Here is a 23,256-nt window from a genome sequence, read left to right as displayed (position 1 = left end):
AACTTGGAAACCGAATATGCTAACACACTTGCAATACAAAAGTAGCTTAAAATGTATTGTCAACAGGATCAATGAAATTGTTGTGCGTATTTAAAGCTTCACTCAAAGGTATGTTGCGCGTGTGTCCAACGCAATAATTCGGACAATTCTTGACAGTTTAAGCAGATCCACATTCTCTACCCATCTGAATTCCAAAATCAGAGCGAAGATGTCATCACCGATTTTAAAAAGGAACCCATCCACATACCTGTTTGGCCAGGCGGTCTGCACCACTTGCTCCCAAGCGCTTATTTGAATGGATTTACATTTCTAGTCCTTTTCAGCGTGCACCCCTCTCTCCCCCCCCGCCCCCCCTCCCGCCCCGCGCTTCAGAAAGCCATCACTTAATGGCAATAAAATCCACCAGATCAGTGTTGGGATTAGGTAAGTAAAGTAGTATTCCCAGATCAAAGCAAACAAGCGGCCCTGGAGGCCACAGCGCCGCGGCGCTGGGATTACTCTCCCGCTGCAATCGCCTTACTTACTCCAGCCGGAGCGGCGGCCGCTGGGAGCCTTTCAGAAAATGCTCCTTTTCACGCCGCGAAGCTTCCGTCGTCGTCTACTCCCTGATAAAGACAGTGGCATGTATTGGGGTGTCAAATCTGAAATCGGTCATATCCCCCATTGACGCGTGACTCAATTCAGACCTGCAGGAGCAGACTTGTCTTCACTTGTCAAGCCTCCCTTCCCAGGTCAAAGGTCATCAGCAGTTATCCATTGGTGATGGCAGCCATAACCAGCCGCTTATGGATCACCGCTTTTGTAAACAGTCCTGTTATGTATCAGCCTTGGCAGCAGCTAACAGGGAAGGGGAAAGTACTTCCCTGGGGCGTTGGGTGGGGACACAGAGAACCGGGTCAGGCTCATGGCTGGTGAAGGTGCCAGTGCAGGAACTTAGGTGAGGGAACAAGTGGAAACTGAAAACGGGGAAGGGGATCCAAAGTCCCACACATCAGCCTGTACACCAACAATTTCATCTCAGTATTATTCATTTCAGGACAGCTGACTGAAGGGAACCACTAGTGTACCCTTACTCAAGCTCGTAATTTAAAAACCCAGAGTAGTGAAAAGAAACAGGTTTGAGCTAGAGCGCTGATGACATAAGCCGTAAACACAGTAAAAGATGCATTCTGAGTCACACACTGATTCCAATAGGGTGACGGAACTGATGGCTTAGTGGAACCTAAACTTAAATCCTACCATAACGGTGCTTTAACACTGATGCAAAATGCCAACGTCCAGGTCCTGTAGGGTTGGATCTGTGTATCTACTGAACATGTAAGACATGACTCGTGACATTACATTATAACGATGACCACAAGAGATGTAGTACACTTGTATTTATTAAAAATGAAGTTCCTATATTTGAGAACAAACTTATCTACTTAGTTTCAACTAACTTCAACTTAACCTATGGTGCAGTCACATTATGAATAACTGCTAACAATGGTTCCATCATTCTACATTAATACAATGTAATAGAAAACATGCTTGATTTGTAAAGTATTTGCATTTCAAACTTTTATTTTGATAAAATCATACAATAACCGCACAGCTGAGTCTTCTCATGCAGTGCATAGCTTCTAAACTAGTACATAAAGCAAATACTAACTCTAAAGAGCTCCGGCATTCCTCCTAAAACATTTAGCAAGCTGGAAGCTTTTCCAACTGAAATTCTCCTATGATCTGACTCGTTCTTCTACTCTGTAAGACTTATTGCTATAGCTGAAACTTGCTAAATGCTCCAGTCAAACACCAGAGGCGCCAAATACACAAATGCAACAATAGAGAATAACCACATGTTTAAGATTGCCATGTGCCAGACATTCACTGGAGGAAAATAAAAAAGAAAACAAATTGGAGAATCTGGACACTTCTGCACTGATACATTTAGGAAATGTGTATTGGTTTGATAACTTTTGTCCAAACCTTGGCATGTTTGTTTTTCGTTTTTTTCAAATTTTGATGGCCAATTTCAATATTGTACAGAAACATTTGGCCATTAGGCCGGTAGCAGGTGTGGATTTTGACTGAGTCCAATATGACTAACATTAAAAAGCTCACACTACCCCGAAATAAATTAATTTCACGCATACGGGTGACATTCAACATTCAAGTGCCAGTGTTTTTGTACTGTCTTTTGGTCAAGTTTCTTGAAACGTTCAAAGAATCACTTTTAGGCTTACAAAAATAAATATTTCTCAAAAAAGGCGTAATAAATTACACAAAACTAGCAGCAAAAGTAGAATCTAGAAATCTGTGTGCAAATAGCTAAATTCCCAACTGCTAATCCCCCTGGTCCCAAATAAATCCTGGTTAAATATCAAGAACCCTTCCCCTTTTGTAAACAAGCTGCGTTTCACAATCTCCACACAATATTTGGAAGCTTAAGGACACGTACTCAAGACATTTATATATAAAACTAGATGTGCAATAAAATAACTCTGTAAAACTTGATGGGCACAACATACATGGGCCTAGACCTAACTTAAATAGCACCAGTCATCTTAAGTTACCTCAATACTGTCAGGGCATCCGCTTCATCTAATTTGATTTCTTTAAAAAAAATTTTCAAGGCACAACACGCTTGAGAATAAATCTATTGCACTTAAGTTAAATGCCATTTTCTCCTCCCTCCGTTCAGCTTTCTTTGCAGAATGAACAAGAGAAGCTGACGCTAGCTCCCCAGCCGATGAGTCTGAACACACATCAGGGCGGGTTAACTCCAGGAGCTGAGAGCGCCGATGTACCATCAGGAGGAAAAAAAAAACCCCTGTCTTTGGCCTGATCAAGTGGAATACACAGCCAGTATGCAATGGAAACCTACGCAACTAAAATGGTGGTGCACTCAACTGCACTGCCCTCCGACCCTGCCGACACCCTGTGCAGCCGCCTGTTTGTACTCTACATTACTGACCTCTGCAAATCCCCAACAGCTTCTTGTCTTTGAAAAGGAGCCATGCCTCTTGGTAAGCCGAGAATCTCTTTCGGAATTGAACGCAGCTTGAAAAAGAGAAAAAAAAAATGTGTGTACACGTTTGGAATAAAAGTAAAGCCCGCTGCACAATTCATTTGTTATTTTTTTTTTTGTATCTCCTTGACCAAAAAACACCAACACTAGCATGCGTTTTCGGACCGGGTCAGCCATGAGATTCCGCAGGGCTGAGCCGGTTCTGTGGTCCTTGTTCAGCCATTCCGTCTTTCAATATGGCAGGCATTTTTTTTGTTGTTTTCTGATATACCATTTTGTAAAATGTAAGAAACGTTATCAAAAAACTTCCGTTTGTCAATTGCCCCCCCCTTTAAATGTTTCAAGTTTAAAAAAAAAAAAAGAACGAAAAAAAACCAAAAAAAAAAAAACCACCCAACTTAACAGCCAGCTCGTGATACTTTACTAAGCTGCCATAACACTGTCAAGTCAATTGCAAGAAGTGGAGTAACACATTCCAGCATTGTGTCTCAACACCAGTGTGTCTGAATGTGTTCGTGTGTGTGTCTGCGTGTGTAGGTGTGTATCAAAATGGTTCAATTATTACTTTTTTTTCTGAACATTAGATCACAACTGGAATGGCTTTTTGAAGACTACCATATCCCTAATAGGTGCCTATCCAGGATAGAGTGAGCAAAAAATTAGAACTCTTCATCCCTTGAAAATACAGTTGCCACACAAGGAATCGTTAACGTTAGACACTTCCAAGATGGTTCCCCGAGCACCTTTTGTGCTCTCGCCTCTAGAGGAGGCTATCAGATGTCCCTGTGACAATTTGAAGTTCAAATGGAGTAATGACTTACTCAAAGTCATTTCATCCCAGTGTTTGCCAAGGTTTGATTTAGTACAAGATTTTCTTTTTTTTTATGCCTTTAGAAAATAATTGAACTCATGGCCAAGTTCAGCCAGCAATATGACACTGAAAATAAAATGTCCTGTCTGAATTTAAAGGCACAGTACATTAACAAACAAATGATCCTCAGTTTGTACAGAGACAGAAACGATGCGCAGTGGAAAACTACAGTCCGAGATTCTATCAGGCGTTCACGTCAGCGGCCATGTTTAGTCTAAAGGTGTGATGCTCCGTTTCTCCTCCCCGCTGGCCATCTCTCTTCATCTCTTCCGGCTCCCTCTCACGACGGCGTCAGAGAATCACAGCTGGTAATGTACTGCGAGTTCTTGAAGCTACACAGGGTATAGTCTGGCTAAGTTACATGTGGTTTCCATTCAGCTAGTTTGGCGTGGTGACCTCCACTGCTAGGGGGGTGGGGGGTGGGGGGGGGGTTTAGTTTCCCCACCAGTCGACCTGGGAGTAGTTTCCTCCATAGCCGTCGCTGCTGTAGAAGTTTCCAAAGCCACCTGCGAATTAAAACCAGGTCGTGAGTGGCCACAGAATGGCACAAGGGCTCATATGTATTCTAGCCGCTGGCATATGAAGAAAATCTTTAATTTCACAATGCTACAATTCAAAGTAAAATTCAAAAAAGCAAAGTGCAATTTAAGAAAGATAAGGCATCCACCCCCCCCCCCCCCCAATGAGGACGGACTGAGCGCGAAACCAACCCTTGCCACCGCCAAACCCGCGGTTCCCGCCGTGGCCTCCGGAGGTGCGGCCGGCCCGGCTGCCGAAGCTGCTGTTGCCACTGCTGGTCTGACGGTAATCCCTGGCCCCAAAACCACCGGAAAACCTTCGGAGAGAAAGCTCGAATTAGCGGCCTGCCTCCGTGGGATTTGAATAAGAGATACAGCTGTTACTGAACCTGCCGCATTCGCACTGACTGCCCTGCACAGAGTGAAAGAACCCCCAGTTAGCACTAAGGGAGCGGTGTACCTCTTGGACCGGCCCCGGTTGCTGCTCTTGTGCTGGTGCTCGTACGCCAGGCTCTCCAGCCAGGACGGGACCTCCTGCTTGGCCTCAACCAAGATGTCCAGCAGGTCCTTGGTGATGTTGCTGTTCTTGTCGTTGAAGAAGGATGTGGCCAGCCCTTCGGAAAACACAGGCACTTTATTTGTACCACTGTGGCACGTGATGCATTTGCAGCCTCATCTCACGTCAGCCGAAAATGGGAAAACTGCACCAAATGAAAGCACCAGGCCAACAACAGTGAAGGCACCGTGTCTGAAGCTTACCGAGGTTGCCGACACGACCAGTACGGCCGATGCGGTGGACGTACTCTTCGATGTCACTGGGCAGGTCAAAGTTGATGACATGCTTCACATTGGAAATGTCAAGTCCACGTGCAGCAACCTGCAACAGCCGACGGGTTACCAGCAGTTCTAACAGAACCTGCCTGGCCTGATACTGTCAAGATACTACTGTTGGGAAAGCTCTGTGCCATTAACGTATGGCCTAGCAAGCTGCCACACTACTTATATTTTAAGCCTCACTGGTCATTGCTTGTCAGTCATACATTCCTCTGGGAAAGGGGACCTTCCCAAAGAGACTAAAACAGTGAAACATGGATCAAACTGAACACTAGTCTGTTCATCACTTCACTGGATGTTGTCCACCTCCTCTAATGCCGGCACAATCAGAGGAGAATTATACTATACTGTGCATACGTGCTAAGCAGGCTAAATCTCTCACTGAGGCGGACAGGACTGGACAGAGGGGAAAAAAATGCTACATACCGCCGTGGCGACCAAGATGGGGCACCTTCCTGAACGGAACTGGTGGAGCGCCTCCTCTCGGTCTCGCTGAGAGCGGTCGCCGTGGATACTGGTGCACGCGTAGCCTTCGCGGTACAGGAAGTCCTCCAGCGCGTCGGCTCCCTTTTTGGTCTCCACAAACACCAGGGTGAGGGAGTCTTTGCCTGCAAACGGAGACAGTGCTGAGGGCGGGCGCGTCCGAGCCCGGGCAAGCAGCCGGGCACCGCCACGGGACGGAGCGTCACAGGACATGAGCTCACCGCCCTCGGCCGTGTACGGGCCCAGCATGGGGGCTCTGCGCACAGAGACCAGTGAGCTCATTCTGCGTAAAAATGGCAGGCAGCCCAAAGCAGGGACTGGATGTATGACGAGCGCTTTTGCCTTCATTGACAACCATTAAGTAAAATCTGTCTGGGCTTTAACAGAATACCAAAATAACCTGTTTACACAGCATGAGGTGTTCAAATGAGTCACTGCCACAGGTAATATGGTCTCCTAAATTTCCAGTAAGCGTTCAATTGTCTGCTCGGCTCCGGTTAGGTTCAATGTTTGTCACAAAGGATATCGTTTTCTTTAATGGCTATCACAGCGAAAGCTGGGGGTGTGAGAGGTTGTGGGTATGATGGTATGGGCAGGCTGACAGAAACAGGCATTTCAGATCCACGTGAAGTGACTTCCTCTGCTGACCTGCCTCCTGATGCCGGGTTCGGACACGGGGAGCGGAGCGGCCGCACAGAACGCAGGCATTCATACCTCCTTTCCACTTCAATGCCGCGTTGCCATGGCGAAGCGCTAACCAAAGCGGCCCACGCGGGCCCCGTGAAATCTATTTTTGAAAACGTTGTATGTATTATGTTTGGTAGCCATGACAGCAGACCTCAGAAACATCAGAGACAGGGATCGTGTTGGTTTTTGCCATGGAATTCATACATCTGGGGGCCGTTTAATACTTTGTGCTATCGGTGGTTTTACATATGCACTGCAAGCTTTGTGCAGTTCCAAGGAGTATGCTACAGCACCTTGGAAGCTTACTTAACCATTCCAGAACAAACACCTAATGTGGTCTTGCACTTCCCTGTGTCAGATATACTGGAAACAGGGCAGTTTGGCTTGTAATGGCGGCAAAACATTTGGTGATACAAAGCTGTGAGGAAGAGATATTATTCAAATTAATATTAAACATTTGGCTATTAAGTATTACTACTAATGCTACTCAGTATTACTAAAAAGTGGTATGTTAACCAGACTTGAAAATGAAAGTCACTTCACAGGCAAGTGGAAAAATGTACTAACAAATTGTCTCAGACAGTAACGCTCAGCCAAAGTTACTTTTCCCAAATGCTACTAGTGAACAGAGCCGTGTGTGAAATATAATCTGGCCATATTGCCTGAGTTTGCACTAGCGCTGAGAATTTCCTTCATTAGGAACTGCCATGCGTTACTGTCGATAGTTATTCAGGCCTTTCAATTTAGGAAAAACAAACTTGACAAAAACAATTTAGGCCAAAGAAAAAGTGAAATGAGGCAGGCATTCTACTACCACTTTACAACAATAAAGTGCCAACTTACCAGGTCTCTCTGGGTTCTCACTTGAATTTTCCTGAACCTCACAGGGAATGACTTTGAATAAAACCAAACCTCGCGATAAACTTCACAGCATTGTACAGCACAACTACAGTTTACAGGCTACATATACAGTGTTGTATGGTAGATGACATCCCTACAATCGATGCATGCTGCAATTCATGATGAAAAAGCAACTCCAGAGGATACTTCTGTGCCTGTCTGTGTGCTGCTTCAACAATGCATACCCCTGACATTTAGCTTAAAAGCAGACTTTCAGTAAAATGGGGGTGGATGGAAAGGTATTACTGTAACAAACATTGAACCTCATAATTACCTACTCATACACACATACATGTAACAGCAGACAGATACACATATTTATACACAGCGCCTAACTTTTGTGAGAACCATTACTAAGATCCACAGGTGGCTGGGTTCGAATTGTTAATTACCTGTGGCGTTCAGCAGATCGAGCAGGAATGACCTCTTGTCACTTTCTTCAACCCAAACCACTTTCTGGGTGATGTTTTCAGAGGTGGAGCCAACGCGGCCCACAGCCAGGAAAATGTACTCCTCCAGGAAGTCGCGGGCCAGGATCTGAACACACCAAATGTTAGCGCGCCGCTCCACAGCACAGCTTTCCCCCCCCCATTGCGGCACGCTCCGAGCAGTGTCTACCTGAATCTCCTTGGGGAAGGTGGCGCTGAACATCATGGTGTGGCGCAGGCCCTTGGGCGGCATGGTGTCCTGCTCCACGATGCGCCGAATCTGGGGCTCGAAGCCCATGTCGAGCATGCGGTCGGCTTCATCCAGCACCAAATAGCTGAGGGGGAAAGAGAGACCTAAAATTACATACTAGCGCAGACAGCCCCCAAAAGCAAAACTAGCGATGGGACTTACTTCAATGCAGCATCAGCTATCAACAACATGGCAAATACTGTCATCAGTGTGACTCGAGAACAGCAGATCACCATGCTAAAAGCAGTGTCTACAAGAGCGCTTTCTGCTGGTGCATCAGTTCCCTGCATGATTACCAACAGCAACAAGCTGTCAGAGCACACAGGTGAATTTCAGTAAGAGTAAAAGATCAAGGCTGAAAATGCAGGCACAATTTCCATTCATAGTCTGCATAAATGACAGATGCTCCAACTGGAGATCACGCCGTACACTGTAGCTTTCACCATCAGTATGTTTTTGTGAAACTTGCATCCAAGTTAAATGCGTTCTCATCCCTTCTCCGGGCGACTCACTTGCAGTAGTCCAGGCCGATCTTCCCTCTCTCCATCATGTCCACCAGGCGGCCGGGGGTGGCCACCAGCAGGTGACAGCCTCTCTCCAGGTCCCTGATCTGCTGGCCGATGTCAGCCCCTCCGTACACCACACACGGGCGCACTTTGGAGCGGTACGCAAACTGGAGACGAGACACGGGCACGCAATCGCAAACCTCGCTCCGCAAACAAACGTTACCTTAAACACCGTGCATGCTGTTCTATTGCTCATCAGTGGGATCTGGCTTCCCGGAGGACTCACCTTTCGGGCTTCATCGTAAATCTGGAGAGCCAGCTCTCTGGTTGGGGCCAGCACCAGCGAGATCGGATACTGCTTGCGTCTGCCGTACTTTCCATTTTCCTGGAGGAGCGAAAAACTACCTGAGGAAATCTGCTCGCGGCTGGAGAAAGCCCTACAATTGTCACGATTCGTTTATCGCCTGTACACACAATCACTCTGCAGCGGAAAAACACTTTCACCGCACCCGGGGAGCAGACATTGGATATATCTGAGTATTATACTCCACTTCTCCGGATGTGCTACCTGGCTGCTGGCTTTGACGGCCTGCAGGGCCTCTCCCGGACCTTCAGTGTAGATCTGGCTCAGCACCGGGAGCAGGAAGGCTGCAGTCTTTCCAGAGCCTGCACAGAAACAAAGACCATGCACACTGAATCACAAGGCCAGCGAGGTTTAACACTCGGCGCCCAATTCAAGGAGACTGCAACAGTCATTTCACCTCAACATCTGAGAACACATCCACTATTTAGCATCCATTCCTAAACACAATCTTCAGTGGAGCCATTTGCAATGTAGTACTGGAGGTACACGGGACACTGAATGGTCAGTGCTGGGAGCTGTAACACTGTAGAAGCTGGGGACTGCTGACCTGTCTGAGCACAGGCCATCAGGTCTCTCTTGGCCTTGATGATGGGGATGGCGTGCTTCTGAACGGGGGTGGGCCGGGTGTAGCGGCTCAGAGCGATGTTCCCCATGATGATCTCTCCCATGTCCACGTCATGGAACTGAAAGCGAAGGTCACGTTAGGCCCACGCTTACCGACACAGCTCTCAGCGTCCGGCAGAGGGGGGCAGAGAGGACTTACGCTCTCAATGTGGGGAGGGCAGTTGGTGCCGGTGGCCTCGACGGGAATGTCGTCGTACTTCTCGAAGTTTATGCCGGTGTTGCTTCCGGAGAACAGCTCGCTGAAGGGGGGGAATGACACGGAGTTGGGTCAGCGTGAATGGCAGCCCAGCAGGGACAGGCGCATGGAGGTCAGGTCACTATAAAGGAGGGGAAACTCACTGCTCCAGGCGCTCGTTGGGAGACGTGGGCTTGGACCAGTCCTCCTCGTCCCTGGAGTCCTCCACCCAGCGGCTGTTGCCGCCCCCCTCCCGGGAGCCAAAGCCGGGCCGCTCGAACCTGCCGAACCGAGAGAAACGTCAATGCATTCACATCCTCATGCTGGGAGCGCACTGCGGCCTACAAGTCACCTCGCACAGCTCACTGTAACGAAGCGTGAAGCAGACAATGTGGACCAACAGCGCTTCACTGATGAACAAACATCACAAAGGCTTCTGCTGCACCTGGTGCTCCAGTCAGACTACAAGACAGGCCATGTGCTGCCCTCTACCATGCCACACTATGTGCTGTTATAACTGTCTAGAGGAAAACTGCCTTATTTTTTTCCCTACAGAGATTGCTCCAAATGCCACCGCTGATTACCACAACACACTGACTGAACACCAATGTAACTGTCTGCAGATAGACAGTGTATGACCGGAAGTGCCATTTAGCAATTGCTCACGTTAATGGTTAATGCAGCACCTCCTAAACCGCAACATATATAACAACTGAATATAACTTCCCCAAATCCACAAAAGCGGAAGCTAATGGTGAGGAGTACCGACAGACCCAGACTCGCACGCTTCCGCAATGACGGATGCAAACGGAAGCGAGGCGACCCTCACCTTCCTCTCGACCCGGAGCCTCGGTCGTTGAAGAAGGAGGACTTCCCCCGATCGGCGCGCCCTCCGAAGCTGGTGTAGGCATCCCTGTTGTCTTTGATGGCATTCCATCCGCCTCCATCTTTGTTGTCATAACCAAACCCTGCGGAACACCAGAGGTGAAACGGACGGTTGGCGGAATCGGGGATCGCTTCATTATGAAACCCTTCATTTCAGTCAACTGTGGCTATAATGCGATTTCACACATAATTTGATGGGAATGGTACTTAGTGCGACACTGCTGTTTATAGATTAGAGAAAAATGAAGTAGTTCTTCATAATCTACTGCAGTAACTCACTTCAACGTAAAGCCTAGCCCTCCAGGAAAGCAGCACACACATCTTAAAATTCTTATTTTCATCTTAGAAAAAAAAAACTACTTTGAGAACTTTGAAAGTACCAGTAAAATATATATTCAACTGCCGATTATAGGGCTGTGAATTATCTGTGCCGACGGTGGAAACCGTCTGTACACTCAGTTTACATCAATGGAAGTAAATATTACCCTGGTGCACATCATGAACGTACAGGTAGGTAGAGTGCACCCAGTGTTCACCAAGCATTCTAACAGACCTAGAGTCAAAGAATAATATGACAAATTAAGCCATACTTAAAATGGTGAGACAGAGGTAGCTAGCTTTAGCTCTAACTTTTTAACCATATATGCCAACATTCCCTGTCACCAGTTAGTAAATTGCTCTTGGTACATGTATCTTTGTTGGAAGCAAATTAAAATCTGTGTGAAGTACTTAGCTAAACAGGTAATTCACTCTCTGACTAGCAGTTGTCATTGTTAATGTTCATATTAAAAAAAACTGAGATACACTGCAGGTTATCTCCCACAGCTCCCACTGATTAGATAACTGGGTGTTGACAGAGGACATTACTCTCCAACCTGAATGTTGCATTGGCTGCGACTGGTTAAAGGCACCGCCGCCTCTGCTGCCGCGGTATCCGCCACGCCCGCCTCTGTCTGTGCGAGAGGGCCCGCGTCCGCCGAAGCTGTTGCGCTCCCCATTCATCCGGTTGTCCCTGCCGTCATGGTAACCATTCACAAAGCCATTGTTGCGTCCCCCATCCCATCCAGGAGAATCTTCATTCAGAAGGAGAAAATGAAAAGCAAACAATTAGAGGGGGGTAGTGCACACATTAGCCTAAGAGTGCACACCTAGCCTCTAACCACAACTACACTGAACACAAAACCAAATGGTTTTGGTCTCTTCACAACAAAAATCTGGCTCTTATGGTTTTAAGCTAATGGAAGCTATAATTGGCAGTAGCTGTGTCCCATCTCATCTCGATTCGGGTACATCAAGAAGAAAAAAAAACCACTGAAGTTCCAATGACCTGTGTGTTACTTGCTTGACTTGTTTGTGGGAAAGCTGGAGAGAAAGCAAACTCCTGTGAACATCTGCTGATGTTTTAGCTCTCATCTCCCCTGCCTAATTCACACCAGCGCCATGGTTTGGAAGGCTGCGTAAGGCTATTAGGGACGATACTCTATTGGCATATGAAGCAGATAGTTTAGTCATGACAAACTGCACAGATCAACAGCCTCCCACACAGACAGCAGGAGCGTTTTATATACAAGGTGTATGTAGATATGTATGCAGCTATATAATGCACATTAAATTTGTGCAGGTTACACACATTAACGTTACAGATTATTTAGTAAGGAGCAAAAACAAAATTTTGGAAACTGTACAGTAACAAAGTAAAGTGATGATGTAATACGCTTCATACCCAGTGATGGAAAATCAGGACTGGCTAATCTAACTCTAGAACAGCGCTGGTCAGCATTTGGAATCCCCGACAAAAACACTCCCTGTACAATCTACTGCCAGTCCTATCTGTCATTAAGTTATCCCCACTGACAACCCTTGTAGGACTTGTAATGCAATACCAACACAAGAGCAGACACACGGCCATCCCTTCAGCAGCTAAGCCATTTCAAACACCACTTTTCCACATGCATGCATTTTCAATTAAACTAGGTTAAATCCACGCAAATGGAGTAATGCACACACTCAACACGTAACACACAACTCTGCCCATTGTTAAAAAGCATCATTTTGAATTCTTATTCAAACGACCTTTTATACAAAGGTTTTTACATTCCTTAAAATTAAAGGATTATATTTCTTTGCTTCTTTTCAGACAGCCTCAAGATGACATGATTTCAAATGCATATCTTACATCCCCATCCATTCAAATGAGAAATATGCTAGATTAAAAAAAGCACAAGTAAAGCTCTGCAATACTGTGCAAAACAAGACAAAAATCAAGCACAGTAACATCAGGGAGAGTATAATTCCTGAAAGGATAATCATGTCAGGTACCAGTAGAGGTCCACTGGGGAAATTTGTCATACTCTTGTCAAACTTTTCACCTTTTACTGGACTTGGATTGTGAACTAAGGACAGGAGTTTGGATTCCAAGTCATCTTTCAGGACTCCAATGTCTCCTGGTTAAATAGGAGTTGCTATTCATAAGTCCTGCAAACTGCCAAGATAGTGATGGCATTTCAAAGATGCTGGTACCCTATTAAATACCAAAAGTACTAACATGGTAATCAATACAGTCTCATATGCAATTAAATCAGGAGGGGGAAGTTCACTCAACAAACTACTTTCCAGCTGCAGAATTCAAAACAAAAATCTGCATAAAGCTGTAACTCAAGAGCTTGCGTTAGTATTTAATAGCCATTGCTGAAGTATTCAAGCCCCAGCTCCCTGTCGATTTAAGCACCCCAACACTGGTTAGACAGATTACAGTGCAATATTAATAAGGCTACGATTCTGTCACGGATGTCACGGATACCTTGAAATAAGATGCCACCCATGCAATCTTTAAAATTCAGAATACCAGAATGAAATGTGAGTGGGTACTAAATAATAGCTGGCTTCATATAAAACAAGCGTTATAAAGGTCTGTTTCTCTGCTGTGATGAACAGATGAGATTACAGAACTGACCTTTGAAGGTAGAATTTCTGTTTCCAAGGACAAAGAATTCAAATAAAATGTGTTTTAACCAATAAAATACAGGAAAGCAGCTGCATGCTTTCTTCATAACCTCCTCCACACTGATGCAATTGCTGTGTTATTTCATGCGAATGCATGTGCAAAACATGCCCTTGACTTCATTTTCCAGAAGTCAGCTTCCATTTTTTTCCGTTCTTGCCTACTCAAAGATTGCCATCTTGTTATTGTGAGGTACACGTACTGAGGTGCTAGAATTAAAGCAAAACGGCAATGATACAGCTTAAGGTCAAAACGTAACACTTAAGTAGAGGCTTGGTGCATTATACTGCTCGTTCTTACAAATCGCAAACAAAACTGAAAAGAAAAAAAAACCCTGAAAGTACGCAGCACAAGCCTGAAAATCTGTCAAGCATTTCTTCCTGAGCAGACCCAACACCTTGACCTAAAACCGCTGAATATTTTTCAGTCTACTCATGTTCAGAGAGAATCTGGCCATGCTCGCCCTGACATCTTAATAAAACCCTTAGGACTCTGGATGAGATTTTTTTCCCCACCCTAAGGCTGTCTTGTTACCAGTTCTGTCAGAAAAGGAGAGAAATATGCTGAAACTAAAGGAAAGTTACACTTGTAAGGCTTACATGCAATGTAAAAACCAATGATATCTAATCGAAGGGTACATTTCAGTGATTTCCTGCATTAAGTGTGTGCAGTCCAATACCTGCCTGTATCCTGTCCGTGACATTGGAAATTCCTGTGCTAAAATCGTAGCCCCTTACACCACTTCGGAAGCAAGCCGGCCGTAATGCAAGATTTAATGACCAATCAGCCCAAGTTCATGAACTATATATTGACCATTAAAAAGCGACCACACACAGTCATGTGCAGAGATTAGAGAGAGCTGGGACAGGCCGGAGTGCTGCGGCACTCGGACATGCACACACATCCAGGTATACCACATCTGTCTGGCCAGCCACCACAGTAGGTTTGAGAAAAGGGAAGCTCCTGGGAAGGGTATCCAGGGTAACCTGAGTAGAAGTAAAAGGCCCTTCATCAAAACTAAATTAAGACAATATAGAATGCAGAGAAAAAAAGTTACCAGCCTAACAGTCCATTCCATTTGTTTTACAAAAGGAAATAGAACAAAACAGTGTACATCATTTTCTACACGTAGCATCTCAGCTGAAGCGTCTGCGTGCATTCAAAGCACAGCGGGAAATTAGAGGAAGACGTAGCCTGCGGTGTGTAATGCTACGCTTAGGATGATCCCCTCAGAAAAGCTCAGCCAGTCCCCCACCCTGCACAACACCAAATCTTTAAAGAAAAAGGAAAAAAAAAAAAAAACAAAACTGGAAAATGCAAACACCAGCCCCTGCTCCAGTTAGCAAGAGGAACTGCATGGTGAGTGATTTACAGTAAGCGGGTAGCAGATTTTCAGTTTTACAACTGATCTGGCAGCAAAATCAACCCAGATACCAAACTGACCAGGAAAAAAAAATAAACATTATAAAGCTTATTCATACAATCACTTTTCCAATTCCTTCACTGAAACAGCAGATTGACCATGCCTTTATTCTGTTTAAGTGGCCCCTACGTGTGGGCACTTGATTGAAACATGCAGAAGCTGCAGAGCTTCCCTGAGCACAAGCTGGCAGAACACAGACTTACAGCTCCTCACTGGTGCCACTGAATAACCGCTCTGCCTACCAGAGGCATAAGCATTACCTGCTGTGAAAAAATGAAAATCAAGTCAAGGAAATGAGAAGGTGGTGCACTTTAAGGCTAATTCATACATCATCTCAAAGATTTTAAGAAAAAAAATGGAAAAATGTTTGTGGGACTGAAAGGTAACTGAACACCAGGTTATCTTCACCCAACTAAAACATTCAGACATATGGGGCACGTTACAAATGTGAAACAGGACTACCTATTCCGATTTCTTTTTTTCTTCTTTATTTATACTGTCGTCCTCCTCCAAATTTGAATTGTGAAGCTGAGTCTGAGCTGTCCCACTAGAGAAATCTATATTCTCAGATCATTTCCCTTGTTTCTTTATTCCTTTTTTGCACTACATTTTACCATTCTCCTTCCACTCACATACCTTTTTGCATACCACTCATACCTTTCCACAAAAAACTGGAGAGAGTGATGCGTCATTCTGAAGAAAAAGGTGTTAAAACTCTGGCAAGCACCTGCTTTCAGAACTTAGGTGTGGAAAGAACAGCACTCTCACGTTTGAGTTATCAGATAGAGTTCACTTCCGCTTTCAGTAATTCCATTTGCACATCATCTTGGAAACCAGTATCTAATTTTTACATGCATGGTAAAAACTGATCCCGGTTCTGGCCATTTGGCAATGGACTCCTGTCTGAGGGTTTAGAGAAATTAGAACTGACACTGCTTCCACCCAGGGAGTTCTGACCGACCGACTCCACCCACCGAACAAACATGTCTGTATTTCTGTACTACGCAAAAATATTGCTGCAAGGACTTCAAGGGAAAAGTGATAAACCTGGAACAATTACAGGAGGACAGCTACCCACACAGTTTCATTCTAAGCCTGTGTAATGCAGGAATTAGAAATGAGAAAAAAAAATCCAAACATAGCTTAGTTACTGTCCATTAGCGATATTATCCCATCTTATAAGATTTCTATAAAGGCCCATCATTTCTTTCACTAATCTGCCCTGATTATATAAAGTCAGGGTTTACCAGCAGGGAGGCCATCCATTCTATTTCACCTAGTCAGAATACTGTCGAAATGCCATCTAGATCCAATGATTTGATCATTACTTTAAATTGCCATACGTCATTGCTATACAAGACTTTTTAAATGTTATGCATGTGTCTGACTGAAGGAGCTATGTAAACTGAGAGCAGTGCACCCGCCTGTTGGATTAAAACTTTGCCTCGGCGACCAAATGCCCTCAACCACATCCTGCCCCCACCCTGGTGAGAGAATGTCACGGATGTCACTGAGTGACATTCCTCCTCGCTGATGTGCGACTACAAACAGATACGATTTAGAATGCCATACGATTTATAAAAACAAGTGGCAATGGGCACCAACTCCCTTCACCATAAAGCTGACGAGATAACGTTCCTAGCTGCAAGACAAACCTGCTTTATTCATTTTTGGAAATGCCATATTCTCTTCCAGGAAAGGAAAGTTCCATCGCCGGCAGCCAACAACAGGCACTTCTACCTACCGGTTCCCATCCTCTTCCCCCAGAGCATAAATGCATTTCCTGACAGCTTTTAAATATAGGGAAACTTCATGTCCCGTGTGGGCCACTAGGGTTGCAACCCCAAACAGTTTTACTTCCTCATGTTTAAATATTATAACTCACATCCTGGAGTCCAGTGAGAAACTTATGAACCCATGCCTTATTTAATGATTCTGGTTAACTGTCCTTCCCATTAGAATTTACAACACTGGAAATCTTTGAAAAAGGCTGGTAAAACGCTCATAATAGCAAGTCACGAGAAACAACTGCATACGTGGATTACTTATGGTCACACTTCCTTTCCCAACAACCATGACTATGACACTTGTGTACACACCAAGGGCCAAAAAACCTCAAACCTTAATGACTTAGCTATTGCAAACCACTTCCATTTTCATGATTGATCATTTCTTGATCTTGACTCATGGTCTCCCAAATCATGGTAGAAGACAGATGGACTGTTCCTCAGCCAACTCCTGCCCAATTCCTGCCTCCAGCCTTCTGCTGCCACGAGAGCACTCTTCTTGTGGCTTCTCTGGTTTTATTTCTTGATTTGCACCAGGGTTGACATTCAACAGCTTCAACAACTTCCTTGCAAGCACTCAATCACCCGCCTGACGAATGCAGTCCTTGTGAAATGGTCACATTGTCAGTCTTGAATGATCAATTCATAAAATCCAGTGTCCTGTGGACTTCATTCTTCTGAAAGCATACTGGCATGAATACAATGGAACAATGGCAGTGCACCATCAAACTCCTTCCACTGCATCATCATACCAACTTTCCAATGTTATGGTTCAATGATCATTTTGAAGATGTTTTTAGATAAAATACACACGAAAAATGGTCAAACATGGCTGGTCAGAAAGGGCTTATTCTCTCCAGAAAGGTTTTGAAATGTCATCTCGATCTTATAGCATTATCTTCACATCACTGATCTCACACATGAAAGCCATAGGACAGGTCAAATGTCTTCTACAATAACAATGAACTGCGAGCTACAGATGTTTTGATAAGTATATTTTTAAAGAGCCTGTTTCAGCGTCAACTTAGTCATGCTATGAGAGAAGTGGACTGACTTCTCTGTCGAACAATGGAACTGGAACAGCGAATACATATATGTGCACACACTATTCCAGATAATGGTCTTTACCCTGGTTACAGGTGTATTCCAAATAATCGGTCTACATGTGCCATGAAATACACCTACCAGTAATATGCCTGTATGGATCATAATCAGACCATCCTGAATAAACCCTGTGAAGGGCAGGGGTAAATATTCCCTCCCCTCATGTGTAATTAGAGCTCACATGTTTGGTATCATCTTGTGCTGCATGTAAAGATAGCTGTGACAAAGGATAGGTGATACAGCACCGTGACATATGCTGGTACACACCAATGAGTTTGCAAAGTTGTATGCGCTCATTTTAATCTAAGATAAAATTAATTGATCAATAATTCATGTTTACTCTGATTCATTCAAACTTTGACTGGAACAGCTCTCTGACTTGAAGCAAGTACAGTTGTTATCTTTTTTTTCCCCCCTCTGACAGTGGTGTCAATGTCTTGCAAGTATTGCTGTACTATTTTTTCCCTGAACTCTGTTATGTTCAGTGCTCAGTACTTTTACAAGTAGAAGATCACCAAGCTGACTGCTGAAATCATGTTAAAGAATTTTTAAACCAATTTTCAGAGACTTTTGATGAAGGAGAAATTTGCTTCATAATCATTTTACGTGGAATTGTATCGGCTCTATATGAAATGAACTTCAGCCAAGCGGTCCAGGTCTGCGATGCTGAATTTGCTGAATCTCCACTGGTGTTAGGACAGTGCAAAATCCTAAAACTTCAAACAGCAGTCAAGCCATCTCCAGGAACCCTCTGGACCCACTGATTCCCAGCCTCCCAAAATGCAGGAGCAACATCACACAACTAACATCTGGTGAGAACCCTCATACTAAAGAGCTTCTTTTGATTTTCACAATATTTTGTTTGCGTTTCTTGTTAAACATCCACGACACATATGTAGGTAAAAAAAACAATGAAACACTTTTAGAGACACTACAAAGGAATCCTTAAGGGGCACTTTTTCCATCTTTTGAAAATCTACACACCAGTCATTAGCTTAAAAAAATAAAAAAACAGTGCAGATGTCACCTGTAAATTGAAGGTTCTCTAAGTATACCATTACTGCATGAAAAACATCAGCTCTTACCATTTTTAACGGCATCTTTGTTCCGTAAATGAGGTGGAATGTAACGCCCTAAAAGGAGAGACACACATTTAAGGAGAACAGCAATTACCACCAGACCATCAGAGGCATATTCACTGCAAGGCATGCAGATTAATGCAGGCAGTCTTAGCATGGTAATGCTCATGGTAAAATGCTAGCATGTCTACAGTGAGTCATCAGAGTTCAACATTAACAGTTACCAACTTGTGCTGGGCAAGTAAAACTGGTCAGCGACTAATGCCGACATGAGATTCAAGGTCTCCAGTTTGAACACAACTGGGAGGATGAGGTGAGCACAGTGACAATCTTTCAGGTGTTTTTTTAAGAAAACAATAACAGTAATTGTCACTGGACAAGTAAAATGGATCTCTGCGTGGGCAGAATAAACTTTAAAGAAAAACACATGGCAGATCGAAATAAGTTGTCTAAATGACCTTAATATTACAGTTAAACTATGCCATATCCAGGCAAGTAGAAATTTAGTTTGGGCAAGTAAATATCTGACCAACTTTCCTGCCTGTGCAAGTGAGAAAAAAAGCTGTTCTCTGCATGTTCTGGGACAAATTAATGTTACCAAGGCCAAACGTGACAGGACTTAATGTAAGAACATCAGAACCAAGCACACAGATACTCACTGCCTGTCCCACCTCCACCCTGCCCGTTAGCTGCAGAGTTCAAGTCTAGGGCAGCAAGCTGCAAGAGAGATGATACCTTCAGTCAGTAAACTATTCATGCTCTTCACATCATGCCAAAAACCATTAAACGCCCACATTTTCTGATAAAAACATATATCCATATCCATCCAACATATAATATCCAAGACGCACATGTTACATGGGACCATATGCACTGCAAAGTGAGTGGACTGTCAAAAAGAATAAACAGCAATAATAATCACAACTGGGTCATTTATGTCATGTACTTGCGGTACTGAACATCGTGGATATCGTTTTCATTTCTTTATAGAGAGATGAAGGCAGCTGCGTGGGTGGTTCGCTCACCATGTTTCGAAAACAAAACTGATACATTATTTTGGCCTAAAAACAGACGATTTAACCTTTTAACCGCTTTTAATTGCTTTAAACCGTTCCAAGTGCGCGAAAGCGTTAAGTTGGACCGCTTGTTAAGTATGGATTCGTCGGGATCTGTCGGTGCAGGCGCCTGGACAGCACTTTCGAACGCTGACTCTGGATAAGTTTAACGCATTTCGCACTGCGTTTTGCGGTAGATTCAGAAGTGGGTAAGCTGTTCCTGGATCGGTTCTTGGGTGCAGAAAACACCGGGAGCAGCAAGATCAACACCGGCTAAAAGGGACGTCACGTGTTCCCTGATCCATAGGGACTCCGTGTGACCTACTTCATGGTTCGCAATGGGAACAACAGCGCAACTTAGCCCTGCTAGCAGCTCAGATACGCGTAGCCGGTTTCCCGAAAACAATACGTTTTCGAAAATACACCTTTGGAAAGACGTTCCTAGCTAATGTTAGCCAAGCCGGCGACTTGCGTCTCCTGTCTGAGAAAGCGGCACCAGTGTCAGCTTTCAATCTGCTGAGTGGTCAGATTTATTTTCATCGTCTGTGGCGATGTTGACGTTAGCTAGCTAGCTACGCCATTCACCGTTCCGTTGGTGATGTTTCATTAGAAACCACAGGCTTCACATAGCCAGAAACACCAGCAACAATGGTCTAGTCCGGTCTAAATGTCCAAATAACTTCAAACTAAATGACAGCCAGCTAGCGAATGCCAGCTAGTTTACGCAACGCAATTTTACTAACTTAAATACGGTACAACTAACTAGCAAGCGCCAGTGTTGGCTTAATCGACTTTTTAATCGCTGTTGGTTAGCTGGCTAGCTAACGTTAGCTGTATGACACGGGGGATTTCACCGAGCGCTAGCCTCGCTAACCAGCTAGCTAGGCCGGACAACGCGTCATTAAATGGTATATCCATTTTCTTGCCAGCTATCATAGCCAAGTTAGCTAGTGTGTTGTCGAACAATTAATGCGCCTAAGCCATCGCAGTAAACGTAAATATAGCTGGCAAACCGGTCAATTAGTTATCTAGTTAGGCTAGAACACAGAATAAATAACTAATGACCGTCAAAAAAGTCTAGCAAGCAAAGCTGACATTGGCTAGCTCGCAACCGAATTATTCGCGGGGATCCACCGAGAGAAGCTCTCTATGCGTAATGGAAAAAACAGCTAAAAGCCAGAGAGCTAAGGCTAGCCGGCTGTAACAGTGGAGGCCGATGCCTCCGTCGCTGGTCAGCCAGTTACCGATTACAAATTATGGTTGACATTTAGCCAACATTATATTGACATTTTGAAATAAATGTAAATAAATTGTAACCGATCGCCAGTTTTAGAAATCCGACAAAACGTTAAGTGTATCTTGAGACTGGCAGTAACACAGACGTTAAGAGAAAGCCGCCATTGTGATGTTGGTGAAACTCCGCCATCATCACCATCACCTCCTACAACACCACCAACCACCATTTTAACCAGCCGGATCCGAAACACGCAGCAATGCCCAATAATGCATTAGGCATAGCTCGCAAGCTAACTACCGCAGCTATCAACAAATACATTCCCCTGACCGATTTAACTTTGTTCCATATTTACAAACAGCGAAATTAAATATATTCGACGTTACTCACCTGCTGATCTAGACCGTGTACATTTTCAATGGCCACATGACTCATAACTAAAGAATAATGAGGATTTATATCTTTTGAGAAAGGTCTTTTCTTTGTTAGCTAGCTAACTATAGGTCTGTACTTTCCTTCGTCGTTCTGTTTTCCCCTACGGTCCCGAAGGCATACGTTAATTTGACGTTTGAGTTAGTATAAATTTTGTTTATTAATGTCTTCTTAAAACTTAAAGTTTTTTTTACGTAGCTAACATTAGCTAGTAACGTCCGTAAGTGAGTAAGACGCGATCTTTATTACCGACACCTTCCAGTGGTTCGCGGTGTAATGGAACGGGGACGGATACCGCGAGATTTTATGGGTCGGACCAGCCTGGTGGAGAGACATCGCAACAACATCGCGATGCTTTACCGGAAACAGCCCTGAAGTTGGGGCACCACGCAACGTCCCGACAAGGAGTTTTGCTCAATAGTTTGGGGAGCGCGTTGGTGTTTTGGAATGAAACGACTTTTTTCTTTTCCTTTTTTTTCTGAGCCAATTGGTATTTTGGTATATTTGGTACTTTGTCTTTTTATACACTAATTGTACGTCTTCATGGATATATTTATACAATCTTTTTTCTTCATTTGACCTGTCTTTGAGAGAAATGTATGACATTATGTAAGTTAAGTGTGAATGGTATGTTTCCAGCTTGGTCACCTTTACTGATGACTACGGACTGGCATACAGCATTGTGTTAGCGTCATGGTGATGCGTCCGTATTCTGTATTCTCATTGTCGGTTACGTAGGACCCTTTTAAGAAACGGCATCTTGTCTTTGTTTACTGTTGGAAACGTTGGTTTGTTTATTTGGTATAGTTTAGGAAGTAGGACGTCCACCCGCCGGATTTTCTGCGCTTGACTAGTTTTAAAACACACACATCTCACAAACTTGGAAGCACACAGTAAATGCCCAATAGCTATTGAAGGATTAGCCTAGTTGAAACCCTGTAGTGTTAAATAGTAAAACCTCCCATGGTCATGCTGAACAGCAGCAATGAAAAAGTAGATTATATTATAATACAAGATGAGGTGTAAGGACTCTGTGTTGTACGGACAGAGCAGCTCTGTTGCAAAAAATAATATGAGTAAGAACAGTGGGGTTAAAACAATTAACATACAACACAGTTAATTCCATAAGTCGTGCTGCATGCAACCAACAGCAATACACCAAGAGAAAGATCAGACACAGGTTCTGTTAGCTGAAGCCAATTGCCACAAACGAAGACCTTCCTTTTGGTGTTGTGACACTTTTCAGTCCTATATTTCCCAAGTACCAGTGAACTTGAAATGGGTAATGTTTCTACCGCAGCACTTTGGAATTCTGGGCTGAATACCATTCTGAGAGGATCTGCCCTTGGATATGTTCTCACAGATGTGGCCTTTTAGAAGACAGACTTGTCTTTCAGGATGACGGACACGAAATAACACCAGCAGAGTAGAGTAGGATTAACCACTGAGGTGAATATGCATTTGTTTTCAATTTGTCAAATAGTTTCCTCTAAGGTATACTGTAGGCCATTGTCTTGGTATTTTTTCAGGAGCAGCGAGAGCTTCTCTCAGCTGCAAATAGTTTGTATTTCTTGGCAGAACATCTTTGAAATATAGTCTGTTAGTA

At 44.2% G+C, this 23,256-nt stretch overlaps 1 protein-coding gene across 4 annotated transcripts; it reads right to left on the bottom strand.

Moving 5' to 3' along the window:
- Positions 1–1,668: 1,668 nt before the first annotated feature.
- LOC118788921 (putative ATP-dependent RNA helicase an3) lies at positions 1,669–21,934 on the bottom strand. 4 transcript variants are annotated; one of them, XM_036545132.1, is made up of 21 exons: positions 21,609–21,934; positions 19,589–19,646; positions 18,936–18,983; positions 15,163–15,222; positions 14,451–14,522; positions 11,411–11,608; positions 10,480–10,618; positions 9,815–9,931; positions 9,615–9,714; positions 9,399–9,534; positions 9,056–9,153; positions 8,774–8,872; positions 8,494–8,654; positions 7,922–8,066; positions 7,696–7,840; positions 7,247–7,297; positions 5,660–5,841; positions 5,159–5,276; positions 4,860–5,013; positions 4,592–4,716; positions 1,669–4,387 (listed from the first exon to the last, which is right to left on the bottom strand). In XM_036545132.1, exons 1-21 carry the CDS (start codon positions 21,651–21,653, stop codon positions 4,314–4,316), a joined length of 2,325 nt encoding a protein of 774 aa, XP_036401025.1. In that variant the 5' UTR covers positions 21,654–21,934; the 3' UTR covers positions 1,669–4,313. The 4 variants fall into 4 exon arrangements, with proteins under 4 accessions (XP_036401025.1, XP_036401026.1, XP_036401027.1 ...); XM_036545133.1 differs by lacking the exon at positions 7,247–7,297; XM_036545134.1 differs by lacking the exon at positions 14,451–14,522.
- Positions 21,935–23,256: the final 1,322 nt, after the last annotated feature.

Source organism: Megalops cyprinoides, chromosome 14, assembly GCF_013368585.1.
Source record: "Megalops cyprinoides isolate fMegCyp1 chromosome 14, fMegCyp1.pri, whole genome shotgun sequence".
NCBI lineage: Eukaryota > Metazoa > Chordata > Actinopteri > Elopiformes > Megalopidae > Megalops > Megalops cyprinoides.
The sequence above is the reverse complement of the archived record's forward strand: the minus strand, read 5'-3'. Positions and strand labels throughout refer to the sequence as shown.